Source organism: Aptenodytes patagonicus, chromosome Z (assembly GCF_965638725.1).
Source record: "Aptenodytes patagonicus chromosome Z, bAptPat1.pri.cur, whole genome shotgun sequence".
Classification (NCBI taxonomy): domain Eukaryota; kingdom Metazoa; phylum Chordata; class Aves; order Sphenisciformes; family Spheniscidae; genus Aptenodytes; species Aptenodytes patagonicus.
In genome coordinates, this window is record NC_134982.1 from 755,247 (window position 1) to 778,555 (window position 23,309).

Below are 23,309 nucleotides of genomic sequence, written 5' to 3' on the forward strand. Positions count from 1 at the left end.
TGATGGTGGAAGACACCATTGGTCAATGTCCCCTGGAAGAGGCAGACTGGGGTCACACCAGGCTCTTCATGAAGCAGGGAAAGGAGGCATGAGGATTTTTGTAGGCGAGGATCCTGGCTTAACTGCAAAGGCTGACCGCGATCTGAGGTGGTGGATTTAAATCTTTTTTTAAAAGGGTCTGCAGCTTCTTTAGAGCCTAACTGTGCAAACCTAAGAGATGCCCAAGTATATATTTTATTTAGCATGTGTGTTTGCAAAGAAAGCCTTCAAAGTGGAACCTCGGCATGACGCAAAGGATGCCATTATTAGTTTAGCCTCAAAAAATCAGATATTGGGGTCTTTTGTTTGTTTGGATCATGGGGTGCTTGATCTCTCATTTCTGAGCCCTCGGTCGGTGGTAACGGTCGCACGGGGGCTGTGGAGGACAGCCGGGCCAGAACAGCCTGAAGGACACCCGGGTCTGCCCCGGCCCCGTCGCCTCCGCCGCCGCCCCCCCGGCACCGCCCCCCGCCCGGGGGCGGTGCCGGGGGGGCGGCGGCGGAGGCGACGGTGGCGGTGGCGGGGGCCGTCTGAGGGAATGCAGGCGGCCGCCGCCAAGATGGCCGCCGCCGCTGCCGGACGGGCGGCGCGTTATCGTGAGTCAGTGGGCGCCGTCTGCAACCGGCGGGAACGGAGGGCTGGGGGGGGGGGGACACGGGGGACGCTGAGGGCTGCCGGCCTCGCCGCGGGGGCTGCGAGGGCGGGAGGGCAGCGGCACCGCCGCGGACCGCGTTACACAACGCTCGCGAGGTGCCTTTGCGTAACGCTGCCGGCAGAGCCGGGGCCTCCGATCCCCGCGCCGTGACCCGGGCTGGAGCCTGCGGGCGGCGGGGCCGGCCAGCAGCGGGCGGCGGAGGCCGGGCGCGGTGGGGCTCCGCCGGCGCTGAGGGGCTGCCTCTGCCCCGGGGGTCGCGTCGCCGCGCTGCAGAGACCTTACAGAAAGTGCGGCTGAGCGATCGGAGCGCGTGGGTGGCGCCGGGCGGGCTCACGATGGTTTTTCCTCTGAATGAACGGAGGGCTGTGAGGCTTGGGATTTTTTCACCTGAGAGAAATTTGTCGTTTGCTGCTGTCGGGCTCCCTTCTTCATTGTTTGGTTTGGTTTTTTCTCCCCCCCCCCCCCCCCCCCCCCCCCCCCCCCCCGGAGTTTCATTTTAAATGAGGCACTTTCCTTTTTAGAAAGTGTTTGTGTAAAAATCGTCCTTGTTTAACAATTCACGGGTTGCGTTTTCAAAATAAGGCCAGGTGTGGTGAGGAGGTGTGAGTAATAAATACAGTTGCAAGTCAGTTTCACAGCTAGCCTAATGTTACAAATGTGTATTATATATGTTGTCTACATATAGGTATGAATTGCGGTTTTTACAATATGCAGTCAGTTGCGTGTGCTCTTCAGCAGGAGCTCTTTTCCTTACTCTTTGTAAATGTCACGCATTACCCGGTTACTGCTGTAACGGTGGAGTAACTTCACGTACCTACCGAGAGGCACTGGTGTGCTTAAATTACCCTGAGACCCGTGGAAGTGCGGGCACGCGCCAGGGGCCAGTTTTGTCGGGCCTTGGCTCCAGAGGCTAATACGATAATGCCGTTTCTAAAACTTATAAAAGAACACATTTATCAATGTTCCATCAAGCTGGAATCATCGTCGTTGCACATCCTGTGCGTTCTGCGTCATGTGCTTTATGGTGCAGATAGAAATGTGCCCAAACCTCACCTTAAGCAAAACAAATGCTTTCCAGTATTTATTTACAGCGCAGAAGGATCAATACAGCCATTGAAACTTCTCTTTTTATTGTTCTATATAATTAACATAGAGTGTCAGTGCTTCAAAAAGTAATAACTGAAGAACTGGAAGAAGAATATAAATATTTTAAAAGAGTCTTTCAGGCATCAGCAATGCTTGAATTGAAGTTCTTTAGTTTGCAGCCTTTTATGTCACTGCAGACACAGGCATCCACAGCTACACACTCTTAATCCTGTGTAAGAAGCTGGATTTGCAAGATGCCTTTTGCTGTCATTGATTTCAGCAGGTTTTGAGGGCATTCAGCATCTGTTCAGGATGTTATTAGGGACCTGTGAACTGTAAGATGCTCTTCTCAGCGGGTGGATCGGCTGCTGTGGAGGTCTGTGCTATTGGGGCTCAATTGCTGCTGGAACTCCTGCAGTCTGACGAGGGAGGTGTCGCACCAAACGATTGCTGGAGAGCCGGGGATGCAGAATTTAACAATTTTTTTCATCTTGGGCAATTGACACTATTGTTGCACCAAAAAATATCATGTAATGGCTATGAACTCTTGAGGAAAACAAAGCGTGCTTTTGAAAAAGCAGGCTGTAACCAGCATGTGGAAAGACTTTACTTCTAAAGTAAAGTATTGCTAAGTATTGCTGCTCAGTGTACCCGACACAGGGTCAAACTAAGGAGCTGTGTGCTTACGGCTTTCAGGTGCTGACCTGCGTTGCTGAAGTTTGCTGGGGACCCTAAATTAACAAATGTCTAACCTACATTGTAGAGGTGGTGTAGAAATACTTTGCTTGTCTAGAGTTAGCCCAGGTACGTCTGTACCACGAGGAGTTACGTAGCTTGACGTGCTTACTTCCTCAGTGTGTCAGCCCTGTGTAGTTTCTCTTGTGTTGTCACCAGTTATTTTGGACTTACGATTGGAGCTTAAAGATTAGTGAGGCTTTTGTTTGGTTTTAGGTTACTGCCTGGTATCTGAAAAGCTGTGAGTATACAGAGTGTTTAAAGAAAGGCAGAAGCTTGCAATTTCATGACTCTCTTTGATTCCAGGACCTGGAGCTTACGGGAGAAAATGCCAAGCAGCGCAATACTGCCAAGTGTGTTTATGTAGCTGCTGAGGGATTAGTGCCTACCTGGTAAAGAGGCCCCTCAGCCCGGTGCAAAGTTATCAATGTGCTCTTATCTTTCTTCCAGTTGTAAAAAGCAGCAGTCAACTGAGGGTCCCGGTACGATGGAGAGGTCAGGCAACTGCAGCGGCAGTGACAGAAAGCACAAAACCTCAAATTGAGCCAGAAGTGCGGTAAGTTTGCAGTGAGGTCTGGGTGGGTGTGACCTGCTGCCTGTTGCCTTTTTCTCTCTCTGATATGGTATGCTGCTTTGCTCACATAGCAAAGCTGGTTATGTAGTAAAACGTGGCAGTCACAGGGCTTGATCTAGGTTTTTTGTGCGTGTGTAACTGGTTTTACCTGGCTGGCTGCATTCACTGAGCCTCTTGTTTTCACAGTTCTGTGGGGCAAGGATTGCCTGCCTTGTTCTCTGCAGAATACAGTGAGGCAGTGGCCCACGGTAAGGCCTGAGGCAGTGCAGAAGCCATGGAAGAACAAACAGTAGGATATTATTATTATTTGAGATTCTGGTTCCTGCTTCCTGGGTTTTATTCAGCAACCTCCTGATAGATGCTCCAGGAGGAAGGGAATGGAAACTGAGGTCCCGACCCATCGGGGCAGGCCTAGGCTCCTCTCAGTGCCCCTTTGTAAGACTCTGGCTTTAACAAGAGGAGAGCAAAACTCCCTGTGCAACCTCGGCTCCGTCCGCTCAGGAGGCGAGACATCCTGGTCACTGAGCTCCCTCAGGCAGAGGAAACGATTTGATGGGGAAATCCACCTCTTGGGTGAGAGTTGTGATCAGCAGCCGTTTCTGTAAAAGCTGATACTACCGTCTGCTCTGCTCTGCTCTGCTGGGAGGGACGTTATCCTTAGAACAGTGTACTCGACCTGCACCTGGATAGAAAACCCATTGTGGGGAAAAAACCCAACAACCCAACCAAAACCAACCCTGCACTTATTTTATGTGTAGAATGGCTCTTTGCTGCTTTCACTGCTTCGGGAGATGACGTGTCTCCAAAGTAATGAAGACAAAGACCTGTGTGGGTAGCTCATTTGTTTTCTATGGAAGCTGCTGCTTGGTTTGGTTGGAATCCACAGCTGGCGTTCAGCTGAGGTAGTTCCTTAGACCCTGTTTTATAACCTCCCTTACAGCCTTCAGCTGCGAGATAACTTCTCAGTATATTTCCGGTTAAACTCTGTGTTGCAAAGTGATTACTTTTTTAAAAAAAGTAAAGATCATGTAAATACTTGTTCTCTGACTATTCATACTTGTAGTTCATATTTTTACATAAGCAGGATGAGCTTCTAAATAGGATGCTGCTTTTGCAAGAGACAAATGCAGAAGGATAAGCTGATTGTTTTGTAATAATAAAAAAAGTAGTAGGTCACTAGGATTTGACATATCTCTTGCTTCCATAGGAAACCTAAAACAGGAATCTTGATGTTAAACATGGGAGGCCCAGAACGGCTGGATGATGTGCATGATTTCTTACTTCGTCTCTTCCTGGACAGAGATCTAATGACGCTTCCAGCTCAAAAGTGAGAAACACTGTGAAATCCTGTGTTACAGTCAGGGTTGGGTGTTGCTGCCTTAGCTGTAGGCTCAGACATTTAACTTCTGTGTATATCAGTATTTCTTAAGACTGTTTCATCTTGGGACTGGACAGTGCAAGAAACAGTGTTACAATTCTCTGGAAATAGATGTGCCAAGATCTAATTCTAATCACAAATTGTGGTTTCCTGTCACCTAGTAAGTTTGGGAAGGGTGATGGAATATAACAATAAACAAGCCATGCAGTGCTGGTTTGCTATAATTAGGGGAGATTGCCAGGGAAACCCACTGCAGCGGAGAGATTTGGGGAAAGGGGTAGTGATTTGGGTTATGATATTAATATGTGTACCTTTTGAATGCTTTAGTAAATTAGCACCATTCATTGCCAAACGTCGCACACCGAAAATCCAGGAGCAGTACAGCAGGATTGGAGGTGGATCACCAATCAAGAAGTGGACAGCGGTGCAGGGAGAAGGCATGGTGAAACTGCTGGACAGCATGTCGCCTCGCACTGGTACTTCTTTACTGTGCTTGTTAAAAGTTTCTTTTGTCTCATGTGTTGAAAGTATACGCTTGTAAAGCAGGTTTTGCTTCTTGATTTCTATTGTGAGTGTGAACAGTGTTCTCAGTCCTGCTAGGAAATCATAACAAAGATATTACAGAGGTTATTATTCGTTAAAAATTCGGCATATGCAAAAGCACAGGGTTCCCACACATGCAAATATATTTTTGTGCAGTGGTCACTTCTGTGGCTGCATTGGAGAATGGCTTTGATTTTGGAGAGTACTGTCGGTACATATTCAACCTGCAGTAACAGTGTAGTTCCAAAAGCCAACAACCAAACATTTACCCACCTTCTTAGGCTGGATCCAGTATGTGCTGTGGTCCAGCTGCCACCTCTGTGCCCAAGCTTAAAAGCTGCCCTGCGTATGTCCACCCTTAGATGCTTTTGGCATGTTTCATCTTGCATAACTTCGGCCATCAGGAAGTTGGGCATCTGGCCTAAACTGGTGGTCTCTGCTCCCTCTTTCATCGAGAGAGAGTAGGGCTTGAAGAGAAAGTGATTCAGTTTGTCCTAAGGTCATTATCAAAGATGGGGGGTGTCACCCTCTAAAGGTACACTTATCTCTCCCCTTTGATTATGGGAAGAAATCTAGATGGATATGGTAGACATAGTATCTTATTTTCAGATGGCTAAAGCTAGGTAACAGGAGTCTCCGTTGGTGTGTACGACTGCAAGGTGTCATACCTTGCCCTGCAAGCCCTGCTTGAGCTTGAAGAAGTTTACACTGAAGACAAGTGGTTGAGCCTTAGATGATAAGAAAGGGGAATGTATTTCATGTGAACAAATAAGGCAGGCATGGGAGAAGGGTGTTCAGAGTGGGATTTGCAGTAGCATAAATGAGGTGGAGATTTGTGACCATAGGCAGTGGCAGTATAATCTCATGTAATTCTCTTATCTTTTATGAAGAGGTAGTGTGGGAGAACGACGCTCCTCTTAGGCTGCGCATGTGCGTGCACACACAGAGTAAAAAATGCCTGTTGATCTAGGGTTTCCTGGTTGTTCATGTTCTGCACACTGGTGCTATTGAGTTTCACAGGGGGGTAGGATCTCCTGCTGTAAAATGCACGGCCACCTTCTCATGGCTGCTCCTTGTAGCTAACTGCAGGATGGTGTCATTCAGCTGCTGCACACTCACAGCAGCCAGCAGTTAGGGCGCAGAGGACAGTGCAGCGTTCCCTGCTCCTGCTGCTTCCTGCAAGTGCCCTTCCCTGTTCAGGGCTGGCTCGGCCGAGATGCTGTGCAGGGACTGTCTGATGTGGAACAGCTCTGAGGCCAGAACTTAACGCTATAAAGCCTTTTGTATCTGCCTTTGTTGTGCCAGCCTGAGCCTAAAGAATAGCTAACTGCATGGGAGTGTGTCGGGAGTCTGACAGTTCTCCAAAGCCGCAGGTGTCTTTTGTTCCTCTGAAATGTCCCTCTGCAATTATTGCTTGGATGTATCCAGAGCCTTTAAAACTTTGTCTGAACCTGTAACTATTAATAATGGATAAAAGAACACACACCAATTAGGCCTGATTTCAGGACTGAAGAGGAGGGCAGTTGGAAGAAAAGACAAGGTTTCATAGACGAGCATTGCAGGGCTTGGTTGAGTGATAGCAGTGAGCCCCACCCGAGGACATAAGCAGAAGATAAGGCCTAACGGTTTGGCTTGGGTGGAAGTAGATTCTGTCTTTGCCAGTCCTTCCTTGATGACAAGAAAACTTGAAAGGTGAATACAACCTCCCTCCCCTCTCTCCGGGTCACAGAATCTCTCTGAACCTTGCTCCCTCACAGCAAGGAGCCGTGACTTGTATGGATTACCCTGTGCCAAGCTACCTGGTAGCACTAGTGTGATGGGAAATGGGTGCAGACACTTCTGTGAATGTCCCTTTACTAAGGGCTTCAGCTAACATGTTTTACCATGCAATTGCAATGGGCTAGGTGTGCAAACACAGACAACTACGGTCATTTGCATAATGTTAATTTGCTATGATTCAGCCATGTTCAATCTCTCTCCTAAAACCTCCAGCCAAATTGATAGATGAGTCTTTTTTCACCCAGGTTAAGTGCTTTCATGGTGAATTTGCACTAGTTTAGCTAAACTGCTTTCAAATTGGTTGTTAGTTGAATTTGACTTCAGCTTGTATTGTTGTGCAGTTAGCAGCTGTGATGAACTAGAAGTCTGTTTCTCTTCTGCTGCTTGCTGAAGGTGATAGGTCATTTGCTTACAGTACCTTTTACGCTACAGTTTCTTGCTGTGTGACATTAAAACCGTGGTTAATAAACGTGAGTGGCAGCACTAGAAATTAAACTTCCACATTCACGTAGCAGCTCAAAGGTGATGGCCATCTTCTGTGTCTTGCCTCTCATGGGACAGACAGAAAAGGACAGTGAATCACCACTGCTTTGACAAAAGCCAGGAGAAACAGTAACGTGATGGTTGGTCTGTCTGAAATGACCTGTCTGGGGGTCACCTTTGTTCCAATAAGGTACTTCTCTGCATTATACTTTTTGTCTTGAAGCAGCAGACTACCTTTGTGAGTAGAAGGAATTAACGAGATCACTAAGCTGCCCGCTGAATTCCTCACTGATGTGTTAGTTACAGATAATACTTCTCATCCTGCCACTCCAATAGGAACACTAAACATTTTTAATAGAAAAACTGCTGGAGTAAGAGAAGCCAAAGAGGAGAGCTCTCCATTCTCTTCAGCTCAGCAGCTTTACAACGCGTGGTGCTGCAAGCCGCCTTCTCCCTTCAGTTTCCGTGACCTTTGCTGATGTGATGCTGGTGTGTCAGGGAATCCCCCTCCATGTTTGACAATACACGTTGTTTGGTTTCTAGCTATTTTGTAGTTCTTTGTGGCACCTGCTTCAGACTTGGGTAGAAAAGGGCTAAAGGTAGAAGATTGGTAAAAGGCTCTGGAAGGTGAAAAGTAATGCTCTTGGAAGGCTAGAACCAAATTTATTTCATTTGTTCAGCGTGTAACATGTCACTGATACCTTCATTTGGGTGATGTTCGATCCTTTTCTCCGCAGATGCTACTCTCTAGCTTAATTCCAGCTGTGGTCCCTGCAAGTATAGTCAAAGCCTGAAGCCAAAACCGCACTGGGATGCAGCATCCAAGGCAGTAGCGTTTTTAGCAGCAGTAGCCCCTGAAGGTTCAGGCTTGCAACAGGTTCTGAAGATAAAGCTTAGAAAGTTTATCTGCTTTTCTCAGCGTACCACTCCTGCTTGCTTTTGTTTGGTGACCACTTTTTGTGAAGTCACACCTGCCTCTGTGCAGTTCTTACACCTGATAAGTCGTTTAGAGACCTTTTTTACTTAACAGTAGCTGCAGTTTTAAAAACTGAACGTGCTAACCATTGCTAACAATTTAATTGAGTGCTAACCATTTCTTTAAGCATTTTGGGTAATCTTGCAGCAATACAGAGTACTCTGTTGCTTCAGAATAGCTTGAAACAGTTGGGTGTGCTTCCAGACTGAGCTATGCATTTCTGAATATTGTGTGCTCACAGGTAGCACTTTGGGAGCACTGAGCCCTGTTAATGAGTAACTCACAGTTGTGGTGGTAAGACTTCAAACACATGGCAAAGAAGAAATACTTTGCATACTCATTTTACCTTGATCTGGACTTTTGGGCATAGAGTTTATAGTTGTTGTGTATTTGCAGTTGGTGAAGAGCTCATGTTAGACAGTATCAATAACCACCTGTGAAATTCCCTCCTGTGTAAGTTAATCCATCTACTGATTTACTGACTTGTATATATTTGACATGTTACACTTCGGCAATGGGACTAATATAAAGTAGTAAATAAAGAGCCTCACCCACATCATCTGGGAACAATATAATTTTAAAATGAAGCTTTATTGTTACAGGCAGCTGTCTGAAAATGAACAAGAGTTCTTTTGTCTGAATGGGTGGTGTTGGGTAGGCTCAGTAGTCTGTAAGAATAAATCACACAAACATGGTGATAGGAAAATCCATTTCTATTGTTGGGATTTTTTTTTTTAGTGCTGACATCAAATAGGCTAATGTCTTGCAATGGTAATTATATTTTAAGAAGGCACATCTTGATTTTTTTTTTAATTGTTTTTAATTATAATGTTTCTTAGTATTTCTTACAAGCTGTATTTTAGCTGAGAGTCCCTTGTCAGCAGAATGAAAGCTCACAGGATGAGGGGGCCATGTTGTTTATTTAGATCAGCAGGTCTTTGTGGAAGGAGATGTCACTCTATTTCCAGTAGTTTTGACTCTAACTGTAACAACAAAATGAATATGTACACAGACATGAAAATATCTCCTTTGCTGCCTTTGATCCAGGACAAAACATAATACTGCGAGAGTATTGCAAGAAGTTTCCAAGTTGGCCATGTTTTTTCCCAGTATGTCCTTTCCCGGTTAAATTCCTACTGTCTTTGCTCTGGTTAGTCAGACTTTTTTTTTTTTTAATGCCATTTAAAAATGTTAATGAGGCTACTGGCTCCTGGGGCTCCTGAAGTTGGGTCATTATTTGCTACTGCTCCCAGCTGGGAGCTCTCTTGCCTCCTGCAGAGAACTGGGGCTGACTAAACCTGTTTTCTGAATCCTGTATAAATGTATGGAGTGGAGACCAAGCATGGGACATCTGCTTCCTTCAGAAACCTGTTAAATGTTATTTCAGAGCTAGTGACCCGGAAACACTGAAAAAGAAACTTTGCTTTTGTTCTCCTAAGAACCTCTGTCCTCTACTTAAAAAAAAAAAACCCAAAACCAAAAAAAACCCCCAAAATAAAACAAGAAAGCTGCCCTCCCTTCCCCTAACCAAACCATAATCCCCAAACCTTGAAGCCAACACCCAAAAGATTAGAGATGAAAAATGGAAAAACCTAAAATGTTGTCCTTGGAGACAATAATGTTGCCTCCAAAGTAAAGTGTTTAAAGGCATGAAGGTTTCTATGAAAAACACCCAGAAACCACAACGAAAGAACATGTGTCACTTATTCAGTACCACCAATCTCGTGCCCCACACAACAGTCTGGGTCCTTGGGGGTTTATGTGCAAATGGAGCAGACTTACCAGGGTGGGGGAAGGCATCTTCTCTTGCAAGGAGGGTGACCAGAGCAGTTGCATCAAACGATGGTTCCACGTTGTCTTGTTTTTAGCTTTGTTTTTTAATGTGGTTAACTGCAGGCAAGGAAGTGGAAAGAAGTGAAATAGAACTACATCTGCATAAAATGATGAAGGAAAAGATAGAGTAGGTGAGGGAAATGTAAGGGAGCCAGGTCTTTGCTGAAGCTGAAATAGGAATTAGAGGGCAAGGAAGGGAGGGCATGTGGAGCAAACCGTAGGTACCTGGGAATTCTGCCTGAACGCCCCTGCAGTGCTGGGACTGAAGGCCTGATCCAGCAAAGCATATAAATCCTTCATGCACTGAAGGCATCCTGTTTTGATGACTCCGCTATTGGTACCTGGAGCATGAAAGGGATAAAATTATCTGAATTTCCTGAAATGTCTTATAGGCAGCTAATGTCTATAAGGTGCAGGGCCTTTTCCTGTTTGAAGCTGATCCCTGTAGAGCAGAATATCTGAGTGCTGGCACACAAAATTGCAGCCCAATTATATTTGAAAGTTTAGGTAAATAAAATGTCCTGGAATATGCAAAGCACTTAAGCAATGCGTTTCCTTTTGTATGGCAGAATGAATAAAGTCTTGTCTTTCCTAAGGTTTTGGCATTTTCATTACATTGGTGTATTTAAAACATCTGACTTCTGTTTTCAGTAAGCAAGTTGAGCTGTGCTGTTAGGAAGCCCATAGCACGTCTGTAACTGTGGTCTGTGTTAGGGCATAGTAGTGTTCATTTAACATCTCGCAGTGACACTTTTTTACCAATACATCCTTTAAATCAGAACTTGCCCAGCTCTGTACAGTCTGGAAACCATGCCGCTGCTAAACTAAGTAAAAGCAGAAGAATGATGCTTCCTGCAGAAGCAAACAATAGTATAAATCACTTTTAAATTCTAATAACAGCAAAGTGAGTTACCAGAAAAATACTTGGCCAAAGAAAGATGTGTTTATATGACAGTGGTTTAGAAAAGTAGCCAGAAAATTATCAACAAGTTTATTTCAAAGTTTCAGTCTGTCTAATTGTGTACTTTGTACTTATTAATGACGTGTTATTGAGAGTTCTTGTGTCTTTTCTGGAATTTCTTTTCCTGTGCTTTGGCTGGCAGCACCTCACAAATACTACATTGGCTTCCGGTACGTCCATCCTCTGACAGAAGAAGCAATTGAAGAGATGGAGAAAGATGGCATTGAAAGGGCTATCGCTTTCACGCAGTACCCACAGTACAGTTGTTCTACCACAGGTGAGCGTCTGTGCAGGAGCAGAGCACAGACAGAGGCTAATGTAGGCACGTGTCCGTGAGCCTTGAGGGAGTGTGCAAAGTGTCAGCGCAAGCTGTCCTGTCTTCCTCAAGGTGGCCCTTCCTGTTGGCTTCATTGCCAATTTGAGGTCCTCTGTATTTACTGTAATTCTGAATTTTAGGTGGAAACTTCTTAACTCAGGATAGCTTTATGTTACCATTGTTACTGAGAGATAACATAAACTGAAGGCTCAGGAACATGACTGAGTAAGCTTTCTTCGTGGAAACTAGAGCAGTAATTGTTCTTCAATTAAAGAATGGCTTAGCATGGCTGGTACGTTGTATGAACTTTGATATAATTGTTCCCATTTGAGGCTCTCAGTTCTGATTTACGGTTGCATTTTAAATATGTAGCATTTTCAACTATTATAATACCTTGCTACAAAACTGTTCTCATCTGACAAGTTGCTAATGCCTTGGCTGAACTTAGGTTCTTAATTCTCTGCATTTCAGGAAGCAGTTTAAATGCCATTTATCGCTACTATAATAAAAAAGGGGAGAAGCCGAAGATGAAGTGGAGTATAATTGACAGATGGCCCACACATCCCCTTCTTATTCAGGTATGGATTTGTATGACAGCCTTTGAAATTAGCAGTCAGAATGAGAGGTGTGAACTGAGCAGGTCTGGTATGTTATCAAATTGGTGTTCCCTGCGGTTTTCTTTGGTTGATGTAGGAGAAACTTGGTAACTCTGCATTGCCAGCTGACTTTAAAACAACAAAGAACTAAGTAAATACAGATGTTTATTGAGTTTCCTTTTTAGAAACATTTGCTACCAGGAAAAACACAGTATAATGTTAAGCAACAGAAACATTCTGAGGAAACACTTCACTTAGATCAAGTCTTAGCTTGTAACAAAGCTTACAAGATTTTTAGCTATAGAATGTACTAAAAGAAGATAAACCTATTTGCTGATTTAGGCTGTGTTTATATATATTCTTTAAAAAAAAAAAAACTTGAGAAGAATGAAAGGAACTCTTCAATTTGAGGGTATATTTTAGTTATGGTAATGAAATGTGTCTTGTCTACTATGTATGAAATTACAGGAGAGGGATGGTTATTTCATGCCAGATGTTTTGGCATGATAATGTGTGAAAGTGACCACCATGCACATCTTCTTTTAAAAGCATAGTCATATTAACATAACAGTGTTAGCTGGAAGGGACCTCTAGAGGTCATTAGTCCAAATTCCTGCTCAGAGCAGGTCTATGGTCAACACACATACAGATCATGTCGGTTTGTCAGATTCTCATCCGGCAGCAAAGAAGTAATTCTAGGCACAGCACTAGCTGTGGCAGGAGCAATTAAGGGAAACCTTCTTACTCCTTCCTTTTCAGAGAAAATGGCATTTTTATCTTTGGGGAGCTTCTCCTCTAGTTTGGGTTTTGCAGTTTTTGTGGTGTGCTGAACAGATGATAAAAATGACTGAAGGAAGGCAAGGTGGAACTGCCCACACTGTGTGACATTCCACTGACAAGCTGCCTGAGCGTGATGCTGTCCTGGGACGTGCCATTGTTATTATGCACTCTCCATGCCTTCAGTATGTATTCTCCTTGCCTTCAGTGAAACACCTCAGCAGAGTTTAGGAACCTTTCATATCTTCAGGGAACCTGCAAAATGGTTTCTATTAGACAGAGTACATATAACCCTTTTTTTTTTATTTTTTTTTTTCTTCCCCAATAAGCTCACCAACGTGCGTTTCCTTAAGCCCAGGGAGGCTGTAATTGAAAGGGCTGGCTCAGCCCCTGATTATAAAGTTGAAATGGAAGTTAATTTTTTTAAGATTTCTGATCTGTTTTTCACTGTAAAATATCTAAGAGAGAAGAGCATGCAGACGGAGTTGTTTCATGCTCCTGCAGCACCATACGCCAGCAGTGATAGCAGCTTCTTTTCTCTCTGTATGCTCCCTGAGCCTAGCTGTGTGTATGCAGTGTCATGGCGCTCAGTTCAAATGCTGGAGGTGGGAGTGAAGAATCAGAGGTGTTTCCCTGCTTTTTTGTGTAGTACTAAGAACATTTCAGGTGTTGATGGGCAGAGGTGTCCATCTCTCCCATGTTCTCTCCCATCAGCTGCGCTCAAGGTGGAGGTCTCTGAATACAGTTGAATACAGTTATCTCAAACTTGCCTCAACAGACCATTAGGGGACACTTCTCTGATGCCATGTGTATGTGCTCTAATTTAGTCTGAGTGTAATGGGGCAGTTAAGAGAGGATGGTTGTGCTCTGCCCATTCACCATTTCTCTGTCCCTGCCCTAGCAGCTGTACATATGTGCCCTCTTTGGCCAGGGAACTGCTTTTCAGGGGCAGTAGAGGAGAGTTGGGTTAAATTGGCTATGTTCTTTCAGTTTGTTACCAGCATCTTAAAACCATTGGGATGATCAAAAGTTCACGGGGGCCTTTGCCCTTGGTGTGTTGGGACTGGGCACTGTGTGATGCTGTAGACTTGACAGTATGTAATACGTGCTGTCTCTCGCTATTGCCCCACGTGTACCGAAGGGAATTTTGAAGTTCTTAAGGCAGCCTGGAGCATCGAAGCTGCCTGTCTCGGGTCATTTGAGATCACATAATGCCTCTCAGTGTTTCTGATTCAGGTCTTTGCTTTTTTTTTTTTTCTGAACAGTGCTTCACCGATCACATACAGAAGGAACTGAACCTGTTTCCACCCGACAAAAGGAAAGATGTCATCATCCTCTTCTCGGCACACTCGCTGCCCATGTCTGTGAGTTACAGCAGGTCGTTTCTGTCATTGTTAGACCAGAGTCACACTGGCTGGGCTGAATGGAAAGGTATGCGGCTTGCGCACCCATGGGGTAGGGCCACAGTTGTGGAAGGCAAATATAAAAGAGAAATATAAAGGTGAGTCAGTGAGTTGCAGCTGGACGCCTGATGCAGAGCTGAAGGCGAGGCACATGAGCTGTGATTACTCTCCTGCATGCTTAGTCAGATCTGCACTGTTGGCCAACATTGAAGATGGGGCGCTGGGTTAGGTTAGACTCGGTATGGCTGCTTTCATGGTCTCACGAACTTGCCAGCTCAAACCCAGATGGTAATGGAGGGGAAAATTTGGTTATTTTCTCACCTCTAGAAAGTAGTAATAATACCTTCCCTGAAGGAATGTAAGTAAAATCTTTGCAAGGTTGCAATAAATGACTTGATCCTCTGTCAGCAACCAGCAACTGCAGTGAAATGGCTCATGGATCATTTTTCAAAAATGCAGTGCTGTTACCAAAATGTAACCATATCTATATATGATGATAGAAGAATTTATCTTTTATCGTGTGAAGGAGGAGGAGTAGATGTTCTGGTAAAGCAGATTCATCATGCACCTATGATGATGCATTCTGGGCAAGAATGCAGTTTTTCTTCCCTGTTTCAGATGAGCTAGGCACTTGATACGGCCCATCCTGGGCGTAGCCACATCACGCACAGCGTGCTTGCCTTTCCCAGTCTTTAGGTGGTCTTTGCCCAAACACGTTCACCGGAAGAAAAAGGTCTGGTGTTTTTGTGTTGAAGGTAGTGAACCGTGGTGATCCGTATCCTCAGGAAGTGGGAGCTACTGTCCAGAGAGTCATGGAGAAGCTGAACTACTCCAACCCTTACAGGCTTGTGTGGCAGTCCAAGGTATGTGCTCAGGGAAGCTGTAAAGCCACCTGCCACTGTAAAGCTCTTCAGGTGATGGAGTTTATGATCTTCCAGCTTAAGAAGATCATAACCTCCGTGCCTTTTTCGCATTTTCCGCAAGTATTTCTGCTAGAACAGAATTCCCATCTTTTACTCAAATTCAGTCTTTCCAGATACTTTATCCACAGTTTCTCACCTTTTTTGTATATTGCATCATTTTAAAGTAGCTTTTTGATGTGTCCATTAGAAAACCTATGATCTCATAACATCTAGTTTGACATTTGTCTTTGTCAGAAGGAAGAATCAAGCACTCACTGGATTTTTAAGGTGTTGCTTTTTGAGGATCTCTGAGCAATTTTTCCGAAGTCATTATTGTGATACAGGCATTCTTAATAATAATACGAGCCTAATTCAAACAGGCTTCATTATTCTTGACAAAGACTGCTTGCATTACTTTGTACTTATTATTACTACTGCAAATAGCAAGGAACATAAGTTTTACCAGAATTATGTAGTACAAGTAACCTGATGTCTCAAGGGCATTACACGTATCATGCCATTGTTGTCTCGTTCTTAAAGTTGCATATTATGGTACATCAGCACTGAATACTTCATGGATAGTAAAGGGGTAAGGACAGTTTGTTACAGAATGGTAACTTCTTTAAAAGGCAGGTAAACCCTGTGCAGTAGTAGTCAGGGTGTTACTGAACTGAAAACAGTACACCTGTATTTAAATTTTCATTTATTTTAATGAGAGTCTCATTTAGGCCAGGCCAGGTTCTGTTTCTTTGGGATTTAAGTGACGGGACAGTATGTCTTCATAAAAGATTTAATGGAGAAAGTGAGAGGTACTATCGAAAGCAGGGAAATACAAACAACTGGCTCAATCTTAAACATAATCTGGTCTGTGTTGTCCTGCTTAAGAAAACATGGGTGTTCTTTGTAAGAATGATTTAATGAGGTTTTTTGTCTTTATTTCCCTCCTCCTTTTCTTACAGGTTGGACCAATGCCTTGGCTTGGTCCACAGACAGATGAGGCCATTAAAGGACTGTGCCAAAGAGGAAAGAAGAACATGTTGTTGGTCCCAATAGCATTTACAAGTGACCACATTGAAACACTTTATGAACTGGATATTGAGTATGCTCAAGTTTTAGCGAATGAGGTGAATAGTTTTATAGTTTTTATAACTGTTTGGAAAGTGGTGCTCTGAAATTACTTTTCCTGTTTTGAAATTTGCTTTGTAGATGCTTCTTGCAGTATGATTTGGGGCAAATTTTATTTTTCTGTAAATTGAAAATTAATCTAAACTGGCTTAACTCAAATTAATTTTTAGCAATGCAAAACAGGTGGGAATTTGTCTTTCTAGATTTAACTCTTTAAGCCACTACTATCCTTACTGAAAAAGAATCATCAATTTTTGGCAGCAGAGTGAAATTTTGCATCGTAGTTATTTTTGCTGTATTGAAAAACACGGTACTGCATTTAATTCCGTCATTTTGGGGCAACTTCTGAATGAAGTAGAAAGGAAGATTTTGAAGGCTAACTAGTGAAGTATCTAGCAGACTTAACTTTTTTCCTCCTTATTTTTGATTCAGTGTGGAGTTGAAAATATCAGAAGAGCAGAGTCTCTTAATGGAAATCCACTGTTCTCCAAGGTATCTTCTTTGTTGCAATAGTTGTAAAAGTTTGCAGTTGTGTGTTTCCTATTAGATTATGGATGGCTTCTTGTAGTTTTAAAGTATTTTGAATGTAAGAGCAAAAATGGAACCCCCTGTACTTAATCTGTATACCACAAAGTGTTTTCTTTTACCACAGCATGTGTTTGTTTTGTGGTTTTTTTTTTTTTTTTAAAGTTCAGAAGTTTGGTTTGACAAAAAAGAAAAAAAACCTTGTATTCATTTGTAGTAATCTTTTAATGAAATATTTCTCTTAAGATACTATGCCAATGCAGTTTTAAAGCAGGATTTTCTCCTGAAGTAAAGAGGGTAGTGCTTAAAAAGTGTAGTCTGATGAATACACAATTTGGCAATCTCACTAGTCAGTGTGACATGTTAAAGCATTTTTTTTTTTTTTTATGCAGATAGGTTTGCTCACTTCTGATTTTTAATTAACTATCTTTCAGGCTCTGGCAGACTTGGTCTGTTCGCATATCCAGTCGAATGAAATCTGCTCTAGGCAGTTAACCCTCTGCTGTCCGCTCTGTGAAAATCCCGTCTGCAGGGAGACAAAAGCCTTCTTCACTAATCAACAGCTGTGATGGGTCGTCTAGGAGAGCACTGCTGGATTATACAGGAAAATTGCCCTGGTGAAGCAGTGCAAGGGAAAGAAACCGCTGGATCAAACTCTCCTCTGTTACATACTTCCAGGCTGGTAGTCTGTGATGTTAACCTCATGTAACAGTGAGGAGAACTTGACTTTTTTGTTTTATTTTTTTCTTATGTTTTCTTTGTTTGAGAGGAGTTTGTAGGAAGTAGGGAAATAAGGGTGTTTATCCTGTGAGATGTGAAAAGATCTCGTTTCATCTGATTCTGATTGGACTTAGCATGAGCCCGTAAGTACGCACTGAAAAACTTAAAAACCTTTTCTACAAATTAGCTTCTGTTTACTATGCAGGGATTTATTTGTATGCAGTTTTGTCATGAGTGCATTAATTTCAGCTTTCCAGGTCAAGCATACAATTACTTGTTTTGTTTATGCTTAAGGTAGAATATAACCAGCACAGTCACCGATTGTCTCTTCTGAGAGTGATTTTTCAGATGGGTTTGAAGATCAAGTGACTTCTAATGCTTTTTAAATAATGTGTATATTTTTTTAGAACGTGAAGATAAGGCTTTGTTTTGTTTTGTTTTCTCCTGCCAGAAACTTCCAGTGAAAGCTTAGCTGGGATAGTAGAATGCATCAGATTTGTTTACATTTTCTAGAAAAAACACTCTCATTATCTGCAGGAAAGCTTCTGCATTTGAAGAGCGTAAAATGAAAGGAATAAGCCTGCTTGGGTGATGCTGAAGAACATGCTCAGTTGAAACAAACTGTGTATGTTTCAAATCTAGCAGCTATCAGGAGCATGTATGGAAACATGTTGGTTTATCTTTTAAGCAAAATGGCTTTTTAAAAATTATTATTAAAAAGGGCTTTCTCTGTTTGGTTAAGTAAATTTAGGAAGTCAGGCTTGCTCTCCAGAAGGTTTATAGATCTGCTCTGTGCTTTCTACTGTGCCACAGTGCTGTGGTTTTTGTGGGATACCTATGGAGTTCCGTAGGTACAATTGATCTAGCTTAATTGATGTTGTTATTTAAAACTGAGATGGTAAGTCAGGAGTAATTGACACTGCAGATGCCTGAGAGCAGGCAGCCCCGCAGGCTGACAGCTGTGTGCTTATGCATACCTTTGTCGAAAGCTGAATTTTGTCTGTTAGATTTTCGGCACTGAATGTGGGCCAGGAGTATGCACTCATAACCCAGCTAAACTTCTTGCTTGTTTTGGCAGGCGTTTGGGTGCATCAGGACTGCTGAATCCACTCCTAAGTAGCGGTAGTTTAGTAGAGTGAAAAACCTTTTTAGGGCAGTATTCCCTCACTATCAGCACGGGGACCGGTGTCCAGGTTAGTCTTGGGATAGGAGGGAGCTTTTCTGAAAGGCTGGTCACCGCACAGCATGCCTGAGCTTGGCACTTGAAGTAGTTCAGGGCAGAAGTACCGCAGCACCTCAGTCAGTGGTCCTCTTGCACAGGGACCTCTCCTCCTGGGTGGGACAAAGGAGGAGCAAAGCTGTGACAATGTTCTGTGGGACTGAGCCATAAGTGTATTAGTCTAGCTGTCAACTTCATGGGTATAAATGTTTACTTTATGTAATTAGCACTGAAATGCTAGTACTTTGGCAATGCAGGTTGTTTTCTGTAACTGATGATTCAGCTAATCGTGATGTTTGAGAAGCAGATGCCATGCTGCTCAGACAATTTTATTTGCTTATGTAATTATGAGGCATGAACAGTTTGAACCTCTGATCTTTCAAGGATAGGGTTGTTTAAAAAGAAAATAGGCTTCTGTTGGTATAAGAGGGGTTTATCTTGTTCTGTTTTATGTTGAAAGAATTAGACATGGGATACTAAAGGAATGAGCGGATGCTGTGTCAATCAGCCAGTAGGCCAAGTACTGCCATGGAGCGATATAAATCCTACTGTACAGCCTCACTAGGGCCTGTGGCCTTATACCTCTTGAGAGTTGATTGACGTCTCTCCACTGCCATACTGCAGCTTCCAAGTGTGATTATGGTGAGACAGACTTAAATTCCTTCAGTGCCAGAACCTCCTACATTACTGCTGCCCCTTGTTGCTTTAGCAGAAAGAAGTCTTCCTTGACCCTTCATACCTGTGCCTGTTTCAGTGGCAGGGAGCCAGAAGCCGGGGCTTCTGTTCTCCCTGTCTTGCTTCATTCTTGGTCTCTGCTCGCTGCCTTCGCAGAAAAAGGAACGCAAAGCTGATTCCTGCCCTTGCTCAGCTGGAGTAGGCAGGGTTATCACGTGTGTATGGAAGGGTGGAATTTTCATGGAAAATCTTTGAATCAATGTCAAAAGAATAAAAATGTCTGCAATACGTCTGGGAAGGGAACACTGGCCTTATGTCTCTTGTCGAACAAAGAACTTTCTCTGTTCCCATTTCACTGCTTGACACTTACGGGTCAGTGGAAAACAATCTGTTTTTATAAAATCTTCCTACTTATACCTCTCTCTTACCAGCTGAAGGGTATATTGACCTTCAAATCCAGGTTGTGACCAACACATTTAGAAGTGTGGCTGAAGCTGGAAAGTGAAGGTTAACTTCATATGAACATTGTGATACTATAAATATAGATTGGCTTTTTATTTCCATATTGGAGAGAGTACTGAAAATATTAGCCGGCACTAATTATGAGGCATTATGTTTGTCCCCAGTAATAAAAGGTATTTAAAGTTCACTTTTTAGTATGCTAACCACAAGTGAGATAATTACTAAGCCTATTGCTGCTATTAGACCGTAATGTAGAAATCACTTACTTTTCTAGCTTTTAGCAGATGGATCTTGTCTCGTAGTTGGTGGGGTTCTTCATTTTGCTGAACAGATCATGTAGTATCACCCTGCCCTGCTATTTAACACACATTATTTTGTCTTAGCACAGCATCAAAAGCCTGTTGAAAAACTACCTGAGCAAGTTAGCTAGCAGCTCTGCTTAATATTTTTAATGGAAATCAAGATAACAGTGAGACTACTAACAGTGGGAATTCTGCCGCCATTGAAATCTTCTAATCCTGGGTCTTCTGTTTGGGAGCATTTCTGACTATGCTAACTAACAGTGGAATTCATTTGACCTTACTTTAGATGCTTCCGATCTGCATGTCGACATCTGAGCTGGTCTCCTAGGTACTATTTATGGTCAAAAGATTGGTTTAATATGTGTTTCTGAGAAATTACTCATCTCTCAAAGCAGATGTCCGCAACAGGTTGGATGAGTTTCACTCCGTTGCTGCCTCTGACCATGAAGGGAGCGTGGTGCACTAACTCAGAGGTAGTTAGCTACGTTGCACATGTCTAATATGAGGAGAGATGAATCCCATCCATTTACGTGCCTTCTTCTTCAGCACTCTGCCAGTGATGTGTAGCCACTGCATTTGGGAGATTTCAGTCTTAATCCTACAGTTATGCATTCAGTTTGCCCCTCTGGCAGATTTTAAACATGTGGTGCTACTAACTCAGGACCCAGTCTCGCCAGATCCTGAGCACTTTCTGCTCTGGTTGAATTGAGCATATGGAAGTGTCAGCATCTGGGAGACTCTAGTCCTTGGACAATAATCTAGTTTGATTTTTTTCATTATCCATTACAGTCCTTTTGTAGTACTTTATTTCATTTGCGAGTGTTTATCATTTACATATGACCTGACAAAAAGCAACCAGTTTAAGTGAGCTTAAGTGATGTGTTGAGGCAGCGTTGTATCCCAAGATTTCGTTGGTAAGAGCTGAGTCCTCAGGCTGGACTTGAGCAGTGGGGGAGCTTTGGTGACGGTGCGGCGTTGCTGTCCCCTTGCCCAGGCTGCTCAGTCTTACTCCTGCTAATGCTGGCGGTGCTGTTTGCAGTGCAGGCTGACAAATAGCTGCACAACTGAGACTGCACCTGAAAGTAGGAATGAGAGCTGGGGAATGAAACCTTTACACCGGCACTCCCAGTGCTGTCGAGCTCTGGCCTGAGGATATTGATTGAAAAATAGAGGAGTTCAGAAACAGCCCTTCATGTCCTAAGGAAAGAAGTGGGAAGTACAGGTGTTTGCAAATGGAATGTTTTGAAGAATTTGCTCATGATTAGGCTGTTCTCCTGATTTAACTCTGCAATTTTGCTTTTTTCTTTTTTTGTTTAGTTGAAGTTTTTATCTTCTGGAGTTCATAAAATCTCCCTTATTACTGGCTGCATTTTAGAAAATGTGATAGCTTCCAAAAGTGGTGCTGTAGTATTAAAAGGTGTGTGGAAAGTGTCTGTGAGCTAACCTCCTGCTCCCCCTGGAGAAGAGGATGTTACAGTTGAGTTCAGCGGGGCCGGGATTTTCCTAGGAATATCTAAAAGCTCACTTTATTATCCCTTTCTACCACACCCAGAGAGTTGGAAATCAATATGAAGTGTAAGATGCAAGAGAGAAAGAAGTTCCTTTCATTTTTTAATGCCAGATGTGTACAAATACTTGCTTTTAGTCCAACTTATGTATTTCAGATTGGACAAGGACTTCCATTTAATGTAACACAAAAAATTTGTATAATCTTACTGTGTATCATTTGCCATAAAGATGGAATTTCAATTAAATTTTTTGGAAGAAATAACTGAGCTGTGTGTCTTCAGTAAAGAGCCCTTTATGATGGTATTTGATGTCCTCTCTGTTCCTTTCCTTTTCTCTGCACCAGAAAGCAAAAGCATTTGCGCGTGTACTGATTGATTTGGATCAGCAGTGAACTGTGAAGCAATGATTCCCCCCCTGACAGAGAGTTGATTCACTTTGTGCACGAGAGGTTCGAACCCTGGATGCCTCTGGAAGGAAGCACTCCAGACGTGCAGCAAACACTCCCGCTGCATGCGGGTCTCAGCCAAATCCTATTTGAATGCTCAGTCCAAGGACCCAGACTAACGTTACCTGGAGTGGGGCCTCAGCACCCACTGAGATACACTGGTCTGGTCCCGATGCGCCAAATGACTTGCTGAAGTAGCCAAGCCATGGTGGGTCAATCCTGTAGGTTTTCAGGGGAAGTAATGGCACTTCAGCCCTCTGGGCTCGCAGTCCTTCAGGGTCAAGTCGGGTATGCGCGAGGGCAGAGTTCACTAATGAAGTTCTGTGAGCAGCAGCCCTTATCTGGGTATTTATGCATGTTTTTGAAAATGGATGTCGCCAGTAGTCAAAGCTGCTTATTCTGCTCATGCAGAAGTGTCTGTATACATAACCTTCCAGCAGTTGGTACAATGTTGGATGTGATAATTTCACACTGCCTTCACCTCCATGACTTCCCACCTGGGGTAACAAACTCCAGCACCAGTTAAACTGGTCCCTTGGTGGAGATGACGGTTGCGCAGCAAGGCTTTCGCACAGGAACCCGCCTGCCTCTGACTCAGAGAGCAGTGCCTTCGTTTGTAGTTTTCTGTATAAGGGGTCAAATTCAGCCTGAGCCTTTGTTTTGAAGGCGCAGTCTGTTCCCGTGTAGATGAGCATGTTCAGGCTGGGGTGAGTTACACCTCACCCTGCCTCTTCGGCTCTGTTTGCCATGATCTCGCTAAGTATCCGGGACAATGCCAAGTGATGCTTCAGGATGTGGAAGGGGATATAAAATACACAGATGTACGTGGTGGGGTTTCCTCATGCCAAGGTCCAGCTACACGCTTGGAGGAGGTGTGGAATTGAGCATCAGTCTGCTTTCTGTGAAAACAGGGGGTTTGCGTGCTTTCTGTAAAAACAGGCTCAAGAAGATGGTGAGTAAAAGATTTGCACTAGTTTTGAATCCCACCTGTGATTGTTAATTTATTCAGTTATCTATTAACAGTCTCTAGGCAGCTTATTTCTTATGTTAAAAATTAAGTGCTTGATTGATTGTTTTCTAGAACAGTGATGAGAGTTGTATACTTAAGCTGATCCATTAGTGAGCTCTCGTTACTAGACTGTGATGGGGGAGAGAGCTGAGTGGATGGAAGATGGGAAGAATGAAGGAGAGCGGTGATTTTACTTCCTTTCTTTCCTCTGGTATTCCAGTCAGTAGCTTTGCTATTTTGCATTTGAATGGAGATTTGGCTGAGTAAGCATGGCAGAACTTA

General features: G+C 43.4%; 1 protein-coding gene across 1 annotated transcript; it reads left to right on the top strand.

The window, feature by feature from the left end:
- The first annotated feature begins 550 nt into the window (after nt 1-550).
- LOC143172403 (ferrochelatase, mitochondrial) lies at nt 551-21,874 on the top strand. Its single transcript, XM_076361830.1, has 11 exons — nt 551-635; nt 2,966-3,071; nt 4,297-4,416; nt 4,795-4,943; nt 11,185-11,319; nt 11,830-11,936; nt 13,997-14,095; nt 14,890-14,997; nt 15,996-16,160; nt 16,594-16,653; nt 17,121-21,874. Exons 1-11 carry the CDS (start codon nt 578-580, stop codon nt 17,253-17,255), a joined length of 1,242 nt encoding a protein of 413 aa, XP_076217945.1. The 5' UTR covers nt 551-577; the 3' UTR covers nt 17,256-21,874.
- The last annotated feature ends 1,435 nt before the right edge of the window (nt 21,875-23,309 follow it).

What these genes read in the sequence shown, in the direction of transcription:
- LOC143172403 (XM_076361830.1), top strand. Translation starts at nt 578, where the DNA reads ATGCAGGCGGCCGCCGCCAAGATGGCCGCCGCCGCTGCCGGACGGGCG. An exon ending in GGCTTGTGTGGCAGTCCAAG is followed by an intron (nt 14,998 to 15,995) that starts GTATGTGCTCAG and finishes CTTTTCTTACAG; the next exon opens with GTTGGACCAATGCCTTGGCT. An exon ending in GAAATCCACTGTTCTCCAAG is followed by an intron (nt 16,654 to 17,120) that starts GTATCTTCTTTG and finishes ACTATCTTTCAG; the next exon opens with GCTCTGGCAGACTTGGTCTG.